The 23370-nt window shown below is 44.4% G+C and overlaps 1 protein-coding gene across 1 annotated transcript; it reads right to left on the bottom strand.

The window, feature by feature from the left end:
- Positions 1 to 1112: 1112 nt before the first annotated feature.
- On the bottom strand, positions 1113 to 21510 carry LOC139314600 (BPI fold-containing family B member 3-like). Its single transcript, XM_070940288.1, has 16 exons — positions 21399 to 21510; positions 20483 to 20797; positions 20263 to 20302; positions 18518 to 18619; positions 16501 to 16641; positions 15312 to 15375; positions 13554 to 13614; positions 12914 to 13005; positions 10319 to 10501; positions 7972 to 8025; positions 6463 to 6630; positions 5207 to 5274; positions 3946 to 3982; positions 2714 to 2777; positions 2391 to 2467; positions 1113 to 1145 (listed from the first exon to the last, which is right to left on the bottom strand). The coding sequence occupies exons 1-16, from the start codon at positions 21508 to 21510 to the stop codon at positions 1113 to 1115; spliced, it is 1611 nt and encodes a 536-aa protein (XP_070796389.1).
- Positions 21511 to 23370: the final 1860 nt, after the last annotated feature.

Below are 23370 nucleotides of genomic sequence, written 5' to 3'. Positions count from 1 at the left end.
CGCCTCGCACACCTGTTCCATCCACACGACTAAGCCAGGTGCAAGCATGGCATAGAGGGCCCATGAGGTCCTTGGTGCCCTCTGAGCTTGGGAGGGTTTTTTTGGTGGTGGTGATGGGAGAGACATTTCATTATCCAGCTAGGTAACATAATCAGTGCTAGAAGGGAGTGCAGTTTGCTCTTACTGTTAACTACTGTCTGGTCTTCGGGTGCCTTGGAGAATAGGTTGACCCCCTTCCTCCTCTCTGTGGCAGCCCCTGAGATATTAGAAGATGTTCTCCTGTCTCCCCTGGTCCTTCTCTTCACTAGACTAGCCATGCTCAGTTCCTGCAACCGTTCATCGTATGTTTTGGCCTCCAGTCCCCTCATCATCCTGGTTGCTCTTCTCTGCACTCTTTCTAGAGTCTCAGCATCTTTTTTACAGAATGACAGAGTTGGAAGGGACCTTGAAGGTCATCTAGTCCAACCCCACCCACCCACCGAAGCAAGAGACCCTACTACACCATTCCTGACAGATGGCAGTCTTCTTGAAAGCCTCCAGTGATGAAGCTCCCACAACTTCTGAAGGCACCTTCTGTTCCATCGGTTGATTGTTCACTGTCAGAAAATTCCTCCTTATTTCTAGGTTGAATCTCTCCTTGGTCTGTTTCCATCCATTATTCCTTGTCTGGCCTTCAGGTGCTTTGGAAAACAGCTTGATCCCCTTCCTCCTCTCTTTGGCATCCCCTCAAATATTGGAAGATGCTCTCCTGTCTCCCCTGGGTCCTTCTCTTCACTAGACTAGCCAGGCCCACTTCCAGCAACCGTTCATTGTGTGTTTTAGCCCCCTATTTAAAGTGCTTGGTATGAGAGAGGAAACCCCAGGCAGGCATATATATTGTAAACACCTTTATTGGGCAAGCAAATCATGAATTCTCAGAGAGGACGGTAGATCTCTACAATGTTAGGTAATAAGGTTGTCCATGGCGGACAAAGGAAAGTGGAATCTCAATTGGACTGAAGCAACTGAGGGGAAAGTGAGGCTGGGCTGAGATTCACTCGCTTCGAGAATGGAGAAGGGCTCGAGGGAAGGGGGCTCATTCTTCTGCTGTGGAGTCTTCTTCCTTCGGGGTCTTATTTAGAGGTCTTATTGATCACCACCATCTCCTGGAAAGCAGAAAAGAGGGGCACTCAAAAACAGTCAGCCAGACAAAGGGGTCTCAACTACAAATTCATCGAGGGCAATGGCGACTAGCTATGAGGGCAACTTTCGTGGGATTATTGTCATCTCCAGGACTTCAAGTAGGGGAATCCTATTGTCCACCTCTATGACTTCATTCTAGAATATTGGATGGACCACAGGGTGAAGAGAAGTCTGGCTGGCTTCGGCCTTGATCTGAGTCAAATAATACTCTTTCTTTCTTTCTTTCTTTCTTTCTTTCTTTCTTTCTTTCTTTCTTTCTTTCTTTCTTTCTTTCTTTCTCTTTTCTTTCTTTCTTTCTTTTTTTCTTTCTTTCTTTCTCTCTCTCTCTCCCTTCCTTCCTTTCCTTCCTTCCTTCTTTTTACCATCCATCTTTCCTCCTTCCTCCCCTACCTCTCTCCTTTCCCTTCCTTCCTTCCCTCCCTCCCTCCCTGCTTTCCCTTCCTTCCTTCTTTTACCATCCATCTTCCTTGCTTCCTTCCTTCTTTCCCTCCTTCCCTCCCTCCCTCCCTCCTTTCCCTTCCTTCCTTCCTTCCTTCTTCCTTTCTCTTCCTTCCTTCCTTCTTTTTACCATCCATCTTCCTTCCTTCCCTCCCTCCCTCCTTTCCCTTCCTTCCTTCCCTCCCTCCCTGCTTTCCCTTCTTTCCTTCTTTTACCATCCATCTTCCTTCCTTCCTTCCTTCTTTCCCTCCTTCCCTCCCTCCCTCCTTTCCCTTCCTTTCTTCCTCCTTTCCCTTCCTTCCCTCCTTCTTTTTACCATCCTTCTTCCTTCCTTCCCTCCCTCCCTCCTTTCCCTTCCTTCCTTCCTTCCCTCCCTCCCTGTTCCCTTCTTTCCTTCTTTTACCATCCATCTTCCTTCCTTCAGCCATCCATCTTCCTTCCTTCCTTCTTTCCCTCCGTCCCTCCCTCCCTCCCTCCCTTATTTTTACCATCTTCCTTCCTTCCTTCCCTCCTTCCCTCCCTCCCACCTCTTCTTTCCTTCCTTCCTTCCTTCCTTCCTTCCTTCCTTCCTTCCTTCCTTCCTTCCTTCCATGCAACATCTAAATCCTGGACTTTGTAAAGTGAAGGTAAGTTTCCTCTTGGATGTGAAGGTAAAAATATTGCATTTCTCCCTTCAGAGTTCTCAGCAACTGATGACTAATTTCTTGAATGCAATGGCCAGCAGCTTTGAAGGAATGTTTTGTTTAGGAAATAGACAATCAGGCTCTTACATCCAGGGTTTTCACCACACCATCGGCAAAGTTCAGGTTGAAAATATTTGGGAGTGGAATTCCGAAGTTCAGGCCAACTAAAGAAAAGCAATGAAACCACAGAATTAGGTCCCAAATCACAGGTGTTTGTTCAAAGCGAACATGAGGTCATGTACTGTACTTTTTGCAAATCCCTTCATATGTGTCATTTGCACAATGCCACTGCTGTATAAAGTGCATCCCGCATGTGGCCCCCTTCCCTGACAAAGGCCCCTCCTCAAGACACAAAGTTTGTCGCAATGCAATTCGGCTTCTCTACAGTAACAGCAACCCGGAGACTCTACCGTCAATCAGAGGCAGGTATCCGATCTGAAGGATGTTTGTGATCCAGTTCTTAAGGGCATTTTCCTGCAAAAAAAACCAAATTAAAGGTGAGAAAGAATGATTCCTATCCTTTGCAACAGGATTTTGCAATTAGTAGCACACGTGCTGCATTTCTAGGTTTTAGCTGCTGACCAAAAGCTAGGGCTGTGTGTTGTATTTTTGTAGCATTTTATTTGCATAGTTTTATCTTTTTAATATTGTAAGTGGCACAGAGTTACCCCGTGGCAGGATGGACAGCCAATACATTTAATGCATGTACACATGAAATAAAATATGACTTAGAGTAGAATAGAATAATAAAATAAAATAGAATAAAAAATAATAGAATAGAATAGAATATATAAAATAAAATAATAAAAGAAAAGAAAAGAGCCTTGGTAGTACAATGGTCTAAGGCACCCTGTTATTAAGCTGGTTATTAAGACCAGCTGCCTGCAATTACTGCTGGTTCGAATCTCTCCAAGGCTCAAGGTTGACTCAGCCTTCCATCCTTTCTAAGGTAGGTGAAATGAGGACCCAGTTTGTGGGGGCAATAAGATGACTTTGTATAAATATACAAAAGGATGAAGGCTATTGCTGAGCACATTGTAAGCCGCCCTGAGTCTTCGGAGAAGGGCGGCATATAAATCAAATTAAAAAAAAAATAAAAATAAAATAAAATAAAATAAAATAAAATAAAATAAAATAAAATAAAATAAAATAAAATAAAATAAAATAAAATAAAATAAAATAAAACAAAACCCCCGTAGAGAGCTGCCCCATCTCTGCAGATCCTGGAAAGTCATAATTAGCTAATGAAATGGTCTGATTCCCTGAAGGGAAACTTATTTATTCACATAGAGGGAGTCCTCGACTTACGACCATTCAATGAGCGACTGTTCAAAGTCACAGCAGCACCGAAAAAAGTGACTTATTTTATATTCTGTCTTTATTACTTTATAAATAGCTCAAGGCACAAACACACTTTCCTCATCCTATTTTCTCCAGAACAACAATCTTGCGAGGCGGGTTGGGCTGAGAGGGAGGGACTGGCCCAAAGACACCCACCTGGCCTTCATGGCCTAAGGCTGGACTCGAACTCACTCTCTCTAATAAGAGCCTGAATCATCCACCCAGCTATTTCTAATTCACCTGATCAATGAAATTATATCTTTTCCATGTGTTGCAAATGCATTACAGGAGACAGACTTACATCAAAGGAGCCCACGTCGGAGACACTGAGTGAGACGCTGTGAAAAGAAATACGAAAATGAAGACATTTGTAGAAACATCTGATCTGTCTGAACAGGCCACAGAGGTCCAGTATGGTGGTCAGAAGCATCTGACCAGAACATTTCAGGACTCTGCTGTCTGCTATATCCAGGTGAGGGATCTCCAAACTTGGCAAATTTAAGATTTGTGGACTCCAGGCCTTCTTTGGAAAATAGGTTCATCATTCCCCCCCTCTTCTTTGTGGCAGATTAACAGATTAACAGAGTTGGAAGGGACCTTGTAGGTCATCTAGTCCAACCCCCCTTCCCCAACCAGGAGATTCTACACCATTTCTGAAAGAGGGTAGTCCAGTCTCTTCTTGAAAGTCTCCAGTGCTGAAGCTCCCACAACTTCCGAAGGCAACTTCTGGTCCATGGGTTGATTGTTCTCACTGTCAGAAAAATTCTCCTTATTTCTAGGTTGAATCTCTCCTTGGTCAGTTTCCATCCATTGTTCCTTGTCTGGCCTTCTGGTGCCTTGGAAAATAGCTTGACCCCCTTCCTCCTCTCTGGGGCAGCCCCTCAAATCTTGGAAGATGCTCTCCTGTCTCCCCTGGTCCTTCCCTTCACTAGACTAGCCATGCCCAGTTCCTGCAACCGTTCATCGTATGTTTCAGCCTCCAGTCCCCTCATCATCCTGGTTGCTCTTCTCTGCACTTTTTCTAGAGTTTCCACATCTTTTTTATAGTGTGGTGACCAAAACTGGATGGCAGCCCCTCAAATATTGGAAGATGTTATCATGTCATCCCTAGTTCTTATTTTCCTTATAGACATCTCCGATTGCTGCAATCGTTCTTCATATGTTTCGCCCTCCATTTCCCTAACTAGCTTGTGCATCTTCTCAATTTACTCCAAGGTGGTCTAAGAAGCAAGATCAGGTATCCCTCCAGAATGGCAATGCTAGGAGGAGGGCACTACTAGTTGGAAATTCTCCTATCCAAATTGAATAAGTTGTAGGTGCTCCAACACTGGAGGTTTTTAAGAAGAGATTGGACAACCATTTGTCTGGAATGGTAATAGGGTCTCCTGCCTGAGTGGAGGGTTGGACTAGAAGACCTCCAAGGTCCCTTCCAACTTCTGTTGTTCTGAATTGGCATGAAGGGCACATCATCCTCAAATGAGCAACACACATCTATAAATAAGAGGCCCTGTTAGTCCAAAGGTCTAAGAATGATCCCATAGGTGATTTGAGAGTTTGCTTACCTTTCTAAGGCCAGAGAGATGGCCAGCATGGTTCGTGTAACACTGAAGCTTCCACTCAGGTGGATTCCCTGTAATCATAACATCATCTGCATGACTTTGGTCCTTAGTAGTAACTAACATCATAGAGGATAAGGCTGATAGTAGCTCTTACTCCGGATGGCTATCTATTAGCTCCAGGTTTTGATTAGAGGAGGAGAAAGGTAATTACTCTCTGAGTAATGTCTTAGTAACAAGGAGCACTTTTGATTAATGTTTCTAGTTTCTTTGAAGCAACATTCAAGAATGTGAAATTCTGATAAGATCCAGCTCAGTCTTGCTAGAGACAAGGACGCTGAAGTTTAATCAATTGTAAACTCATTAAAATGTAAAAGCCACACCTCCTGAATATTTAATTTGTCATTGACAATATCATGCTAAGAATAAAAATCCAGCTGACTTTTGTGTCTAAAATGGGACTAGAACTCACCGTCTCCTGGTGACTGGCCCAAAGTCACCTAGCTGGGTTTCGTGCCTAAGGCAGGACTAGAACTCACCGTCTCCTGGTGATTGATCCAAATTCACCAACCGACTTTCATGCCTAAGGCAGGACTAGAACTCACAGTCTCCTTCTTTCTAGCCTGGTGCCTTAACCAGTAGACCAAACTATCTCTCTCCCTTACAACTTTCTTGTCCCTACAACTTACAACTGCCACTGTCTGCCTTTTGTAGATCCCGTGCTCTTATTCAGAGACCTTGGCTTACCCCTTTGTATTTGGTGATCCCTTCCAATATCTACTCAATTAGTGCCTAACTACCCAGCCCACTAACTCCCCAACGTTAGCTACTCAGAGAGTAGAAAGCTTCATTTCTCTACAGTCCACAACCCAGCTCAACAGGAAGGAAGCCATTTGAGTAATAGAGAAAATCACATCTTGTGCTGCTCGATGAATGGTTTCTCTTGGAGATGGAACACCTGAGTAGGGCCCCCCATGCTGGCAGTCCATGAAAGCCCCATTGTGCTTGGAGAGAGCTTGCCAAGGAGCAGAAGACCTACTTCTGATAAGGTGGCAGGGTTTAGAAGCTGCAAAGACCTGCTGGCTGCAACAGCTACTCTTTATCAGGGATAAATTAAAGCTGGTAGTAATTAGAGACAAGGAAGCTGAGAGATTAGAAACAGGAGTCTCAGGGGTTGAGACTTGCAAATTCGTCTGGTGGCCCTTCCAAGTCAAGGATCACCCAACCAGCGTCAGGAACCTGTTGCTTCTCTTCTTACTCACCGTGTTCACGGTAAAGAGCGGGGTGAGACTAGAGTTTGACTGGGAGAGCACTTGGAGGCCAGCATCCAACAGGATCTTGACTTTCCCATTTTGCAAAGACACCACTGGAAGGCCACGGACTCTAATCTTGACCACCAAGGGTAGATCTTCTGTCCCAAGTTGAGACAACTGTGGACAATCAGACAGAAGGAATGGTTAGGACCCATCAGGAGGGGTAGAAAGCTTCCCCGGCCATTATCCCAAAGATGCTTCCCACTCCCCACCCCCCTACAAAGGGCAACTGGATTTTCTTGGCATACAGTAGTGACCAAAATTGTGGAAACCTTTTGGGAAAAGTGTACTTTCTAAAACTAGCTAATAGTAATAACACCACTTTTTTTGGAGTAGTACCATAAAGTTATATATCAATGGAAAGATAATTTAGTCAAGAATGCAATGCAATAACTTTTATGAAGGATTTGCTATGAGAATAGCAGTGACAGTATAAAGAAGGAAAGTGAAACAGGTAGAAAAAACGAGATATACAAAAATGATCCCCATGTCAGTTAATCCTTAGTTGGGTAACCTTTAAGCATGAATGACGGCCTTACAACCTCTTCCCATGGAGTGAACCAAATCTTTTAGTTCTGCAGCTGTTATCATGTGAAGCCAAGATTGAATGATGGCTTCTATTAACTGGGTTTTATTGCTGGGTCGCTTCTGACTAACAAGTTTCTTTAGTCGGCTCCATAAATTTTCAATTGGGTTAAGATCTGGGCTATTCCCAGGCCATTCATTCCAGCAGTGGAATAGGATTATCTTGAAACTCCAAAAAAAAAGGGGGTGTTATTAGCCATCAAACCTCAAAAACATACACTTTTCCCAAAAGGTTTCCACAATTTTGGCCACTACTGTATTATAGTATTTTTTCCTTGAACACATTTTTTTTTTTTACCTCATCCAAGGAGCTTTTTCAGTTCTTGGATGAGAAGCGAAACATTTTCAAAATAAAAATCAAGAAAGTCCAGTTGCCTTTTTGGAAAAAGCACCTTTGAGACAACTATGAACCTGGATGATAGAGAATCTCCATAGACATTTCTTGGTCATTATTTATTGATTTATTTAAAACATTTATATAGATGCCCATTTTCTAACCAACTCTGGGCAGCTCCCAACCAAAAGTTTAAAAAAGCTTTAAAACCATAACTATAAACCAAAACACATGTGACTTATGGCCATTTCCCACACTTATGACCGTTGCAGCATCTCCATGATCATGTGATCAAAATTCAGACACTTGGCAACTGATTCGTCTTGTGCGATCCCTGGGGCAGGAAAAGCCATAAAATGGGGCCAAACTCACTTAACAACCGACTCACTTAGCAAAAGAAAGTTTGGGCTCAATTGTGATCGTAAGTCAAGGAATACTTGTACAAAAAAGTCAAACTTCTGATGCCAGTCACCTGATCTTATCCCAGAGGCTTAGAGGGGAAAAAAAGCCAGTTATGATCTGTTGTAGAAAGATTTTACCTCAGGTAGCACAGACTGCAGAGCCGATGTTGTCATTGGAACAGAGCCACGGAGCTAAAAGAAACAACAACGACACAGGATAGTCAGACAACGCAACTCCTGAAATGTCTTATTGGCAGTTGATCCAAGTTTTTTTCTAGCTGGTGTGGTGATTTCTTTGGATGGCATTGGCTTCCGACTGCCACGCCAGAAGATTAATCATTTTCACTCCTTTCCCCAGAAAAAAAGTTACATGTTAAGCAAGAAAACAGAGGCACAAAACGGGTATATAAAACAGAGGCATAGAATCAAGATCCCGTGAAGTATTAGTGTCGTTTTAGAAAACCCTTAGTAAGGCCACACCTGGAATACTGCAAACAGTTTTGGTCACCACATTACAAAAAAGATGATGAGACTTTGGAAAAAGTTCAGAGCAACTAAGATGATCGAAGGCCTGGAGACTAAAATATATGAAGAACGATTGTAGGATTTGGGTTTGGCTAGTCTAGTGAAGAGAAGGACTAGGGGGGACAGGATAGCAGCCTTCCAGTATTTGAGGGGCTGCCCCAGAGAGGAGGAGGGAGTCAAATTATTCTCCAAAGCACCTGAAGGCAGGAGAAAGAACAATGGTTGGAAACTAATCAAGGAGAGAAGAAACCTGGAATTATGGAGAAACTCCCTAACAGTGAGGACAACTTGCCTCCAGAGAAAGGAAGGAAGGAAGGAAGGAAGGAAGGAAGGAAGGAAGGAAGGAAGGAAGGAAGGAAGGAAGAGAAAGGAAGGAAGGAAGGAAGGATGGAAGGGAAAGAAAGGGAGGAAGGGAGGAAGGAAGGAAGAGAAGGAAGGAAGAAAGGAAGGAAGAAAGGAAGGGAAAAAGGAAGGGAAAGAAAGGGAGGGAGGAAGAGAAGGAAGGGAAAGAAAGGGAGGAAGGGAGGAAGGAAGGAAGAGAAGGAAGGAAGAAAGGAAGGAAGAAAGGAAGGGAAAAAGGAAGGGAAAGAAAGGGAGGGAGGGAGGAAGAGAAGGAAGGGAAAGAAAGGGAGGGAGGGAGGGAGGAAGAGAAGGAAGGAAGGGAAAGGGAGGGAGAGTGGGAGGGAAGGAAGGAGTGAAGGAGGGAAGGAAGGAAGGAGAAAGGGAGGGTGAGAGGGAGGGAAGGAAGGAAGGAAGGGAGAGGAGGGAAGGAAGGAAGGGAAAGGAGGGAGGGAAGGAAGATGATAAAAAGAAGGAAGGCAGGAAGGAAAAGGAGGGAGGGAGGGAGGGAGGGAGGGAAGGAAGGAAGGAAGGAAGGAAGGAAGGAAGGAAGGAAGGGCAGAATTTTGTGGCTGTTTTTACCATCAAGCTGCCTCCTCCTCCAGCAGAAAGGAGGAGAGATGGGAGTCTGTCTCTTAAGGGTTTATCTGGGAGACCATAGCCCCCCTAAATGATCAGATGGGATCCTTCTGTGCTTCTTCCTTGGATACTTGTTCTAAGGTAACCTGGTTTCCATGTCTTGTCTTGAGCAGCCTTCCAGTATCTGAGGGGCTCCTACAAAGAAGAGGAGGGTCCACCTATTCTCCAAAGCACCAGGAGTCAAGACAAGAAGCAATGGATGGAAACCAATCAAGCAGAGAAGCAACCTAAAGGTAAGGAGAAACTTCCTATCAGTGAGGACAATCAACCAGTGGAACAGAAGTTGCCTTCAGAAGTTGTAGGTGCTTCATCACTGGCGGTTTTCAAGAAGAGACTGGAAAGCCCCTTGTCTGAAATGGCATAGGGTCTCCTGCTTGAGCAGTGGGCTGGACTAGAAGACCTCCAAGGTCCCTTCCAGCTCCTAATCTATTCTAAAAGTTGGAAAAACTACACAATGTCTTTTGATAGGTAGAACTAGGAATTACCCATCTGGACGTTCAGTTGAAGATACTTTCCCTTCCATTCGTGGTCTCCAAGAGTTGCCATTAGAAAAAGGAATAATTAAAAAAAAGAAGTTGCCTAAAGACTAGAGAAAAAGGTCAATGAGACAATTGAGATGTTTCCAAGGATTTTTTTTGGTGAAAGCAAAGGAGATGACAAAATAGAATAACCCAGAAGTCTCTGCCCCACGAATAAATTCCCTTTTTATGACTTTGTAATCTTTTAGTTTGGGGTGGAGTTGGAGTAACTGGATGTTGCTGAGCGTTTACTGGCCAGATGCCCTTCCTGATGCCTACACAGGGTTCACAGCAGATATATTCTCTTTATACCCTGATAGAGAAACATCTGTTGCTACCTAGGATTGAACTCTCAACTTCCAGGTTGGAGGCGAGAGTCTTCCTCACTAGCTACCACTCCTCTCATATCTATGGTCCACAAATAGGGGCCAGAAATAGCTTAATTTCTTGTCAAGATGGCTTACCGCCAGTTCAGTGAGATCCACGTTGAACCCTCCTTTTGATACGAGCATCTGGAGCACTGAGGAAAGGAGGTCGAGGGGAAGCATCAGCTGAGAAGTACGGTCCATCGCAGGAGGCAGAGGCAAAGAGGCGTTTTGGGCTCCAGGAAGATCCACAAGTTGGCCATTGTGGTTGGTCATCATAAGCTGGAAAAGGACCAAAGGTCACGAGAGAATTTATTGGAGAGCACAAAACCAACCATCAGATAAGAGACTGCACAGCCCATAGATGCATAATGGGTGTGGGAAAAAGAGGCTCAGGAGAAACCCTCCCTGGTTTCTCAGGTTGTAAAGGAGACCGTGGGAGATTTGTACTTTCAGACGTGGAAGATTCTGTTAATGGAGCTTTAGGGAACAGTCAGAAAAAAAGGTCACAGCTCGTAGTTGCACAATGGGTGAGGGGGAGAGGCTCAGAAGGGACCCCACCCCTAGTTTCTCAAGCTGTAAAGGAGAGAGATTTATACTTTCAGATTTTCAAGATTCTGTTAATGTAGCTTTACAATCAAGGATAATTCATTTACAGATAGTCCGTGACTTAGAACTGGGTTGCACAGCAACTATTCAAAGTTACGACCTGCTGGAAAAAGGGAGTTGCGCCGATGGTCACTCCCTGGTCATGTGGCTGCACCTCAGACATTTCATTTTCATTTTATTTCATTTCATCAGACATCAGCAACACGGCTACATTTACGGCTGTTTGCAGTGTCCCCTGGTCAGGTGACTGTATTTTTACGACAATTTAGCCCCAAACTGGAAGTTACTTCTGGTTTTCAGCAAAACCACAGCTTAATGGTCAGTGGATTCGCTTAACAACCGTGGATTTCATTTAATGACTGTCACTTTTGTTCGAAGACCACCGCATTCACTTAATGTGCCTGGTCTACCTGAAAAGCTCCTTCTCTACCCCAGAGGCAAAAGGGGGAAAGGACACACACCCATTTTTGACATGTTTATTCCCTTTAGGTCTCCATCTCCAAGCTGGCTAGTTGTTCTGACCCAGCTTCCCCAAACACGACAAACCCTCTGAAGTGAACTCAAAAGATTCCTTTATTAGGAGCCCCGGCAGCCCCGGCAAAAAGTTTCTCTCTCACCGCAGGCTAACAAGTCTGTCCATCAGGGAGATGAATAGTTGTCTGCCACATCTATCCATCTCTGCCCCCTGCCTTTTATCCCCAGATAAAAGGGGGGTGGGGGCTTCTCTAGCAGCAGTAGCTCTTCCATCCCAAGGACCAGCTCATAGATTTCCACTGCTCTCCTCTCCTCTGCCTTCTGAGCATCAGACACTGGACCCAGCTGTTCCTCCTCTTCCTCATCAACCACCTCCAGACCTGGGGGGCTGTTGACTCTCCATCTGAGGGCTGATGGACTGCCTAGGCGCTCTCTCTCTCTCTCTCTCTCTCTCTCTCTCTCTCTCTCTCTCTCCCTCCCTCCCTCCCTCCCTCCCTCTCTCTCTCTGCCAGCTCCATTCCCTCTTCCCCCTCAGGTTGCCTTAATGCTGGCCCTGATCCTCATCTGATTCGGCTGCTGGAGGGGCCGGTGGCTGACAGGCCACAACAATAGTTCACAAAATTGAATTGTATTTGCTAGAAACTGGAAAGGTGAGAAGATACCCACGGATGACGACGTTATCAAGAAAACTTTGGAGTGTGCTGAAATGAGTAAATTGACATTTGAAATTAGGGAACAAGAAGATAAACAATATTATTTGATATGGGATTTATTTTATCAATGGTTAGACAAGAAAGAATGGAAATGAAATATGAAATGGATAAGATAATAAAACATATAAAGGTGTTTTTTTTCCCCCCTTATAGAGGACAATTTACTGCTAAATAATTGGTAAATGAGAATAATAATGTAATAAACTGTTAAATAAGAAAATGTTGGATAGAGGATTAAGCACAAAAGATTTGTAACCGATCAATACACTTTCTGTAATTGAAATGGATGATAATTGTTTTATGTTTTAAGTTTTGTTTAAAAATAAAAAAAAACAAAAACAGTAGTTCACAAAACATGATTGACTGGGGAAGTTAGATTAGTTCAATTAGTTAATTGGATTAAATTAATTAAATTAATTAAATTTAAATTTTAAATTTAATAAAATAAACTAGTTAGTAACTAATTAGTTAATCCCAGGGCTGTTGGATTAATTAACTCCAAATGTGGGCTTAATTATGTGGGTTAAGGCACACTCAACAGTGCAACCTTAAACATGTCCACCAAAAAGCAAATCTCGCTAGGTTGAGGAATTTTTATTTTCAGGAAAACTGTCGGAGAAGGAGTGGCAGAAACTGCAAGCGGCGTCAAAAGAGAATCCGCCTAGAATCCCTCCATAGTCACAAGCAATCTAAAGCCAGCCCTCCTTGAATTCCATGGACCCTTATCTAAATCTGAGCAAAGGCCAACCGTTTGTTGAGAAGATTCCTGGACGTAGACGGTTTTGCAAATAAATGAGTTAATTTGAACTTATTGTGGACCCCATCGAAATTGGTCTAGGATTGCAATCGGAGGAAGAAGAAGTTCAGATGTTGGAGACAAGCAGGAAACAGGCCTTACGTTTAGATTCAGAACGATGTGCTGATCCTTGAACAGCGGCAAACCAGCCAGTGTGTAATGTAGATGTCCAAGAATGCCGAACGGACACACACCTGTCAGGGATGAGGCAAAAAGGGACTGAGAGGGGGAAAAAACACAACCGCCAAGACTATAGGAAGTCTCTTAGAGGGCCAGTGCTGTACATACTCCAGCTGCGAGGATACGGCTAGTCCTCAATTTATGACCAACCTTTAAGTTTCTAGGTTCTATCACATCTCAAGCGCTCCCGCTGCGAACCGGTAATAAAGGTAAGTGGAACCCACCCTGCCATATATCATTTGTCTGAAATGGTGTAGGGTCTCCTGACTGGGCGGGAGGTTGGACTAGAAGACCTCCAAGGTCCCTTCCAACTCTGTTTTCTATGATGTTCTGTGTTCAAGGGATTGTGTGTGTGTGTGCGTGTAAGGCTATGCAGTTACAGTACTGTACATGCCAGAACAAGTTTGCTTTGCACACTGAAAAGATGACAAATTTAATGGAGGCATCTAAGCTACTTCCCTGATGGTCAAACGTCGGGTAGATGGCTCCTGAATAAAAAATAAATAAAATAAATAAAATAAATAAGGCAGAATACTTCCCGACCATAAGAAAAAATCCTTACTGTTGACTGTGCCAAGAACAGTGTTGAGAAGGTTCAGGACAACATCGACAACTGGACACAGCTGTAGCAGAGAAGAAAACAGAGGCATAGAATCAAAATCAGGTGAAGTGTTCGTACCGCTTTGTAAAGCCCTAGTAAGGCTACACCTGGAATCCTGCATCCAGTTTTGGTTACTATACTACAAAAAAGATGTGAAGACTTTAGACAAAGTGCAGAGGAGAGCAACTAAGATGATTAAAGGGCTGGAGACTAAAACATATGAAGAGCCTTGATAGTACAGTGGTCTACGCACCCTGTTATTAACACAGCTGTCTGCAATTTACTGCTGGTTCGAATCTCTCCAAGGCTCAAGGTTGACTCAGCCTTCCATCCTTTCAAAGGTAGGTAAAATGAGGACCCGGTTTGTGGGGGCAATAAGCTGACTTTGTATAAATATACAAAAGTATGAAGGCTATTGCTTAACGCATTGTAAGCCGCCCTGAGTCTCCGGAGAAGGGCGGCATATAAATCAAATTAAAAAATAAAAAATAAAAAATAAATAAATAAAAAAAAAAGAATGGATTTGGCCAGTCGCAGTGGTGGGGTTCAAATAATTTAACAACCGGTTCTCTGCCCTAATGACCGGCTGGGTGGGCGTGACCATGGTGGGCGTGGCCAGGGGGTATGACAGGCAGCACTTGGCCTCTTGCACCCCCTGGGAGCAAAAAAAGGCCACCGGGGGGGGCACCCCCCTGTGCCCCGTTTTGAGCCTAGTAGGCCTCCCTGCAGCCTCCTGGGAACCAAAGCGGGACGCGGGGGACTTCTGGAAGGGGAGGGGTGGGGCCAGCCAGTAATTTAACAACTGGTTCCGCTGAAGTGGTGCGAACCGGTTGAATCCCACTGCTGAGAAAAGAAGAATTAGGGGCAATTCCAGTACGTGAGGAGAACTTCTGGAGGAAGGCTGTTCCACTGATTATAGTCTTCTCCAAGAGGACTACTGTTGATGGGATGCTTCATGGCTTCAGAATACGCCTGAAGAGGCCATTGAGCCTTCTTTTGAATCTTCAAAATCCATTTCAAAGCTGAACCTCAGGTATATTTCCCTGATGGCATCACCAATGTTGCTTGGGAACCACCAAGATACCTCGGTCAAGATTCAAATTACATTGGAAGTTCTCCTACTCCCTTATCACCACTTTCCAAAAGTTCATAGTCTAATTGTTGGATCCTAGCAGGATTCCAATATTTGAGGGGCCGCCACAAAGAAGAGGGGGTTGACTTATTCTCCAAAGCACCTGAAGGCAGGACAAGAAGCAACGGATGGAAACTAACCAAGGAGAGGAACAACCTGGAATTAAGGAGAAATTTCCTAACAATGAGGACAATTAAGAAGTGGAACTGCTTGCCACCAGAAGTTGTGAATTCTCCATCACTGGAGGTTTTTAAGAAGAGACTGGACAGCTATCTGTCTCAAATGGTATAAGGTCTCCTGCTTGAGCAAGGGGCTGGACTGGAGGACCTCCAAGGTCCCTTCCAATCTAGTTATTCATTATTCTTGTAATTCTTTCTATCTAGTCAGGACCCTGAATCATCTCATCTCACTCCAGTCAATCAATTTGGTGGTCTCCTCTGAGTCCAGCAGAATCGAATGCATTTCTTAACCCTGCAAGACTATTCTGGTGTGGTTCTCTCTGATTGATGGCCCAGATTCTGAATTTGTGTTCATTGAAGCTACGGTACTAAAAGGGGGACAAGTTATAATTCAGTAGGAGGACTCACCAAACCAGGAACAAGTTTATTCAAAAGATCACTCAGAACCTTGTCCAAGGACAATGGAAGGAGCCTGAAAAATGAGTGGAATTATTAAAAATTATTAAAACGTTAATAATCTCTCCGCTCTATCTATCATTCTTTGCCACATAAAAGCTTCTGTTGGCCCACAAGTGAAAAATCAAGCTTCATCCTAGGACAACGCTGGGACCAATCCCACAGCTTCCTACTACAGCTAGTCCTGGACTTACGACCGCAATTGAGCCTCAAATTTCTGTTGCTAAACGAAAAGTTTATGAAGTGAATTTCGCCCCATTTTACGACCTTTCTTGCCACCGTTGTTAAGTGAATCACTGCAGTGGTTAAGTTAGTAGCACGTTTGTTAAGTGAATCTGGCTTCCCCATTGCTTTGTTTGCCAGAAGGTCGCAAAAGGGAAATCACGGGATGTTGGGATGCATAAATATGAACCAGGTGCCAAGCATTTGAATTTTGATCACATAATTATGGGACAACTGTCGTAAGTGTGAAAAACGGCCACTTTTTTTCAGTGCTATTTAACTTCCAAGGTCACTAAATGGTTGTAAATCCTGGATTATCTGCAACCACTTGGTGCTCAGTCAAGGATGTCGCCAAGGAGAAGTCAAGACATTCAAGATCAGTGTTTCTCAACCTTGGAAGCTTGAAGATGGGTGGACTTCAACTCTCAGAATCCCCCAGCCAGCAACGCTGGCTGGGGGATTCTGGGAGTTGAAGTCCACCCATCTTCAAGCTACCAAGGTTGAGAAACACTGTTCAAGATGGATGACAGCCACATCTGTGTGATCTAAGTCCTATCACTTTTTGCAACACCTGTTAAAGTGGGACAAGGCTTGGATCACACCATTGGGGCTGCCATCTTGAATATTCTTTTTTTTTTTTTACCTCTTTCTGAAGACCTTCCTTGACTGGGCCAATGATTTCCTTGGTGAGAGAACTTTTTCTTTTGATTCAACGGAGGAAATTATAAATTCGCCAAGTTCAGTTTTTCCATCTCATGGTGGCTGGGAAGTCTAGGATTTGTAGTCTCTTTACCCATCTGGAGGGTGATGTTGCTCCATAGACTGACCTCATTGGACGGTTTAGCATCCCTGACCCATCCATTCAAAAGCTGTCCCCCCACATAGGTTAAGTGTCTATTTGTGATGTACAAAGACTCACCCAGACAAGATCCGAATGCCACCAAGATTGGTCCTGCAATTCTCAAGGAGAAGCTTGGGAGATCCCATCCTGTCCTGGACCAGCCGGGCTTTGGCTGTGATGTTCACTTCTACCAGGAGAGTCAATGGTCCCCCCAGAATCCTGAAAGAATCCCAAGGAAATCGAGATGAGGCTGTTTATTGGACCAACAGCCAAAAGTTCTCCAAAGAATCTTCTAAGTTTGGAGAGAGTGCTGGCTTTTTCCATCCATCACAAATATTTATTTATTAGGTTTATATCCCTAACATTTAGCCTAGGAGCTCAAGAACATTCAACTAAGGGTTCCTTCTTCAATTCTAGCTCCAGAGAAAGTGTGACAAGCTCAAAATCCAAAATTAAAAGTAGATTTGAAGGTGAAACTCAATGATCCCTGACCAACACTTTCCATATGACACCATTGATTTTCCTTCTTTGGTTTCCTGACTTTGACAGATGTCTTTTGGCTTCTTAAAGGCATATCTCCTAACTATTATTCCTACAAAACCAAATCCTGATTTACTATTTGAAGATAATACATTTTTTTTAATGGAGGACAGATAATCAGAATAGCAATAGCCCTTAGACTTATATACCGCTTCATAGTGCTTTACAGCCTTCTCTAAGCGGTTTACAGAGTCAGCCTCTTGTCCCCAGCAATCTGGGTCCTCATTTTACCCACCTCAGAAGGACGGGAAGGCTGAGTCAACCTTGAGCCTGTCACTAATTTTGAAGATATGGCTCATATAATAGACATAGGCTCATTATAATTAAATAAATTCATTTATTAATATACCTTCCTTTCACAGAATACATTCAGAAAGAGCAAGGATGACAGTTGGAGGTGGTCTTATATACAGGATGGGTGGGGCTAACGGTAAGTATTGACCTATCATTGATTTAGAGGGAGGAGAATGTATATTAACCCTTGCTTATCTTATGACATAACTTTAGTTTATATAAAGCGAGGCATTTACACTTGACAGAGCCTGCTGAGATTCGATCTGCCCAACTGCTGGCAGCCCATGATCAGCAGAAGTAGCCTGCAGTACTGCACTCTAACCACTGGGCCACTGTGGTCAGAAGACCTCCCTTTCCTGAAAATCCCATGTCCTACAGATCTTATTTTTGAATCAATCATGGTTGGAAGTTAGGAAGCTCCTCATGACAGCAGCAGTTCCTGGGGACTAAATCAGGCAAGATGGCAGAGGCAGTGTTGTCATCCAAGTCTTGCCTCTTTCTGTGTGCGACAACAAGGAACTTACAAAAGGGGCAGGTATTGGATTGCGATGGCCATCTCAATTGTTTTAACTAACCACAACACACAACTCAATGGTTTCTCTTTCTCTACAAAATGGCTACCTCTACTCTACTCTACTCTACTCTACTCTACTCTACTCTACTCTACTCTACTCTACTCCTCTACTCTACTCTACTCTACTCTACTCTACTTTACTCTACCCTACCCTACCCTACCCCACTCCACTCCTCTACTCTACTCTACTCTACTCTACTCTACTCTACTCTACTCTACTCTACTCTACCCTACCCTACCCTACCCCACTCCACTCCACTCCTCTACTCTACTCTACTCTACTCTACTCTACTCTACTCTACTCTACTCTACTCTACCCTACCCTACCCTACTCTACTCTACTCTACTCTACCCTACCCTACCCTACCCTACCCTACCCTATTCTACTCTACTCTACTCTACTTTACTCTACCCTACCCTACCCTACCCCACTCCACTCCACTCCACTACTCTACTCTACTCTACTCTACTCTACTCTACTCTACTCTACCCTACCCTACCCTACCCTACCCTACCCTACCCTACCCTACTCTACTCTACTCTACTCTACTCTACTCTACTCTACTCTATCTCCGACTACGTCAAAACTAAAGCTGGAAGGAAGAAGGAGACTGGGAAATGCTACCTGTGGAAATGTCAGCCAAGAAAGGTAGCAAGGTTTACTATTTCCCAAGGAAGCCAACTCACGTGTTGCCCTTGAGGGCTATTTTGGTGTAAATGTTCAATCCAAGTCCAACTGGAAAAAGGTTCAGGGTGACTTTAGGAAGGATGATATCCACAAGTTTCAACCTGGAGATAAAAGTGAGCTTCATGGTTAGGAACAGAAACTAAAATTATGAAGGACATTTCACGTCATAACCTGAGTGGTGCGGTGGCCTAGAGGTGGAGGTCTCACCTCACAATCAGGAGGCTGTGAGTTCAATCCTAGGTATTTATTTTATTTATTTTATTTATTTGATTTGATTTCTATACCGCCCTACTCCCGAAGGACTCAGAGCGGTGCACAGCCAAACAATAAAATACATACATACAAAATTTAAAAGTGGAATTAAAATCAAATTAAATAGTTCTGGCCCAGACAAATTAAAACCCCAATCAATTTAAAACCAATTTTAAAATTTGAATATATAAAATACTAAAAAATATTAAAAAATTAAAAATCTTTTATAAAAGAGGGAGAAAATTAGGCCAGGCCCACCTGGTGAAATAAAAAGGTCTTTAAAGCGCGGCGGAAGGTGCGCAGATCCAGGATCCTCCGTATCTCCGGGGGGAGCTCGTTCCAGATCGTAGGTGCCCCCACAGAGAAGGCTCTTCCCCTGGGGGCTGCCAGTCAGCATTGTTTGGCCGACGGCACCCGGAGGAGCCCCTCTCTATGGGAGCGTACTGGCCGGTGGGAGGCTATTGGTGGTAGTAGGCGGTCCCATAGATAACCAGGTCCTAAGCCATGGAGCGCTTCAAAGGTGGTAACCAAAACCTTGAAGCGCACCCGGAAGACCACCGGGAGCCAGTGCAGCTCACGCAGGAGGGGTGTTACATGGGAACGCCAAGTCGCTCCCATTACCACCCGCGCGGCCGCACTCTGCGCCAGTTGGAGCCTCCGGGTGCTCCTCAAGGGGAGCCCCATGTAGAGAGCATTGCAATAGTTCAGGCAGGAGGTGACGAGGGCATGAATGATTGTGAGTAAGGAGTCCCGATCCAGAAAGGGACGCAACTGGCGGATCAGGCGAACCTGATGAAAAATCCTCCCGGTCACGGTAGAGGCAGATATTTCTCTCTCTGGGCACAATGAGAATATCTCTGCTGAAAAAAACTCCGCATTGGTGACAGGAAGGGCATCTGGCCATTAAAACACTCTGCTAGCTCCGTTCAGTTGCCCAGACTCCACCCCGCAAGGGATTATGGGATCATTGAATGATGATGATGATTCAATGTCATAACCCTAGACATCTTAAATCTGAACTTTTTCCATGGGATTTAGATTTTGCTGATCGACATTTGGGGTCTATGTATGTAATGGACTGTGTGTGTGCATGTCTGTGTGTGTCTGTGTACAAAGCGTGGGACAGAGAGAGAACTAGGACAGAAGAATGATCTTCATCTCTATCTACTCAATGTAAAGTTGGCAGTACCAAAAAAAAAGCATGAAAATGAGCATTAAGTGACCAGATGAGGTTTTCCAAGGCTAACCAATTCAGAAGGAAGAAGAAAGAAACCCAGAATTTAGGTGTAAGAACTCAGAAATGTAATTATCTAAAGTGTTTCCTCTGCAGAAGACAACCAGGTGTTGCCTTAGAGGCTTAAGTCATGTCTGGAATATGTCTGCAAGTTTCTATCATGTTGGAGTCTTCCATTGAATCAAATCAAGACCTAAAGAACTGAAGATCTAATTTAACATCAGGTCTAGGTATAAAGTCTGACAATAGGTAACTCACCCGAGGAGACCTTCATGTCCAAGGACACCACCAAGAAGTCCTCCATTTGAACCTCCGAGGACACCACCAAGCAGTCCTCCATCTTGGCCTCCAAGGACACCACCTAGTGGACCTCCACCTTGGCCTCCAAGGACACCACCAAGTGGACCTCCATCTTGCCCTCCAAGAACACCACCAAGCGGACCTTCACCTTGACCTCCAAGAACACCACCAAGCAGACCTCCATCTTTGCCTCCAAGGACACCACCAAGAAGTCCTCCATCTTGGCCTCCAACAACACCATCAAGCGGTCCTCCATTTTGGCCTCCAAGAACACCACCAAGCAAACCTCCATCTTTGCCTCCAAGGACACCACCAAGAAGTCCTCCATCTTGGCCTCCAAGGACATTGCCAAGAAGTCCTCCATCTTGCCCTCCAAGGACACCATCAAGTGGTCCTCCATTTTGGCCTCCATTCAACCCTCCTAGGACATTTTTACTCACTCCTCCAGCAAGTCCTTGAAGCAGGTCATCTTTGGCCAGGACATTTGAGAGTACTGTAGAGGGTGGAGAGCAATTATTACAGGAGATTAATTAAATTAAATTTAAACTCAGTTTCTGAGCTGAAACTGAGTTTATTGTTATTAGCAGCTGAAGTATAGTTTAGCTGAGTTACTAGAGTTATTCTTGATTTTTCTTAGACTTCCATCCCACATGCTTGTCTCTGTCTTTGGCCAAATTCACCTTTATTAATGTAGTAAAGCCAGAACATTTGACGTATGTTGCTATAATAGACCCTTCCATTCTCTGTGATCTCCCACAGAACATCTCCATAATAGTCATCTATGGAGATTCTCAACCATCCAGGTCATGGTTGCCCCAAAGGATCTTTTTCCAAAAGGCAACTGGTCTTTGAAAATGTTTCACTTCTCACCCAAGACCCATTTCTTCAGTTGTGAACTATAGAAGCATCTTGGATTAGAAGTGAAACGTTTCCAAAGGGGAAAAAAAACTCCAAGAGAGGCCATTTGCCTTTTGGAAAAATCACCTTTGGGACTCCGTAATAATCATTCAGGAGTTAAATGCTTCAGAACACAGCCGTGGAATCTCCTTTCCAAAGTTTTGGTTTGCAAACACAGAAGGAAAATAAAGACTCACAGTTCTCCAGAACAGCCTTGTCCACCTGGGCCACAGATAACAAGTTTTCTGCTCCACCTTGGCAGATGGGCAGGAGGCCACAAAGGAGAAGAAGGGCTGAAGCCTTCAGCATGTTGATTCTGGTGCCTGGGGGGAAAAATAGGATAGCATAGGAATCAGTGGTGGGATTCAATTTTTTTTACTACTGGTTCTGTGGGCGTGGCTTGGTGGGCGTGGTAGGGGAAGGTTACTGCAAAATCTCCATTTCCTCCTGATCAGCTGGGACTGGCAGAGAATAGAGGGGGTTGGGGCCAGTCAGATGTGGTATTTACGGTTCTCCAAACTACTCAAAATTTCCGCTACCGGTTCTCCAAAACTAGTCAGAACCTGCTGAAACCCACCTCTGATAGGAATGCAAGTTCATCAACAGGTCTTCAGAGAGCAGAACGTTGAAGGACCATGAGATGTTTTTCTGAAGCATGGATTGGTTCTGCAAAGGCCTGGGGCTAATTATGACATACTAATAAATTCCTGCAGTGGGCAAGTGGGGGGATTGGACTAGGTCAGTTTTTTTTTCCGACCTTGGCAACATGCTTTTGAGTCCTACTTGAACCATGGAAGTCCATCTTCAGTAGTATCAACAAAGAGGAACTGGTGTTGAAAGTAGAAAGGAGATCTCTGCCCCTCCGCAGCCTCTGCCACCTTGGATGGCTCTCTTCATTTCTACCTCATGGTGGACTGGGTCAAGAAAAACCCAAAGTACACATATAGACTGGGTGAAACCAGGCTTAATAGCAGTGAGAGGGATCTTGGAGTCTTAGTGGACAACCAGCTAAATAGGAGCCAACAGTGTGCGGAGGTAGCCCAAAAAGCCAATGCAATCCTAAACTGCATTAACAGAGGGATGCAATCAAGATCAGATGAGGTACTACTACCACTCTACAAAGCCTTAGTAAGACCACACCTAGAGTACTGCATCCAGTTTTGGTCACCATACCATAAAAAAGATGTTGAGACTCTAGAAAAAGTGCAGAGAAGAGCAACCAAGAGGATTAGGGGACTGGAGGCTAAAACATACAATGAACGGTTGCAGGAACTGGGCCTGGCTAGACTGGTGAAGAGAAGGACCAGGGGAGACAGGAGAGCAGCCTTCCAGTATTGGAGGGGCTGCCACAGGGAGGAGGAAGGGGGTCAAGCTGTTTTCCAAAGCACCCGAAGGCCAGACAAGGAATAATGGATGGAAACTGATCAAGGAGAAATTCAACCTAATAAGGAGACATTTTCCGACAGTGAGAACATTCCACCAATGGAATAGAAGTTGCCTTCAGAAGTTGTGGGAAGCTTCATCACTGGAGGCTTTCAATAAGAGACTGGACTGCCATCTGTCAGAAATGGTGTAGGGTCTCCTGCTTGGGCAGAGGGTTGGACTAGATGACCTACAAGATCCCTTCCAACTCTGCTTATCTTAATCTGTAATCTTAATCCAAGAATCCCACCACAGGGGTCCTGTGAACCGTGTGACTCAAACATGGTCAGATGGTAGATGTGGGGTGGAGGTCCTATCTAGGAAGCAACAAGATTGCCTTAGAGTTATAATCCCTCACATCAGAGAGGACTCCAAGCTGATTGGTCAGCTGAATTTCTCAGCTACTTCGAAAACAGTGCGGTAGAAGAAGCAATGGGTGGAGGCTGGTCTGAGGGTGATCCAAGCTAGAAATAAGGAGGAATTTCCTGATGGTGAGAACAATGAATAATGGAACAGCCTGCCTCCTGGAGTTGTGGGTGCTCCATCACTGGAGGTTTTGAAGATCAGATTGGACAACCATCTGTCTGGGATGGGATTCCTGTCTTGAGCAGATGGTTGGACTAGAAGATCTCCAAGGTCTTCCAGCCTTGTGCTTCTAGGATTCAGGGATTCTATGATTCTATGGTCTTCTACAGTCACGTGACTATGGTGTATGTATGTGTACTGCCATCAGAACTCCAGAATCGA

Source organism: Pituophis catenifer, unplaced genomic scaffold (assembly GCF_029215685.1).
Source record: "Pituophis catenifer annectens isolate HBS135680 unplaced genomic scaffold, rPitCat1.0.hap2 SCAF_3, whole genome shotgun sequence".
In the NCBI taxonomy this organism is placed as follows: Eukaryota; Metazoa; Chordata; class Lepidosauria; order Squamata; family Colubridae; genus Pituophis; species Pituophis catenifer.
This window is presented reverse-complemented; position numbering and strand designations above follow the sequence as displayed.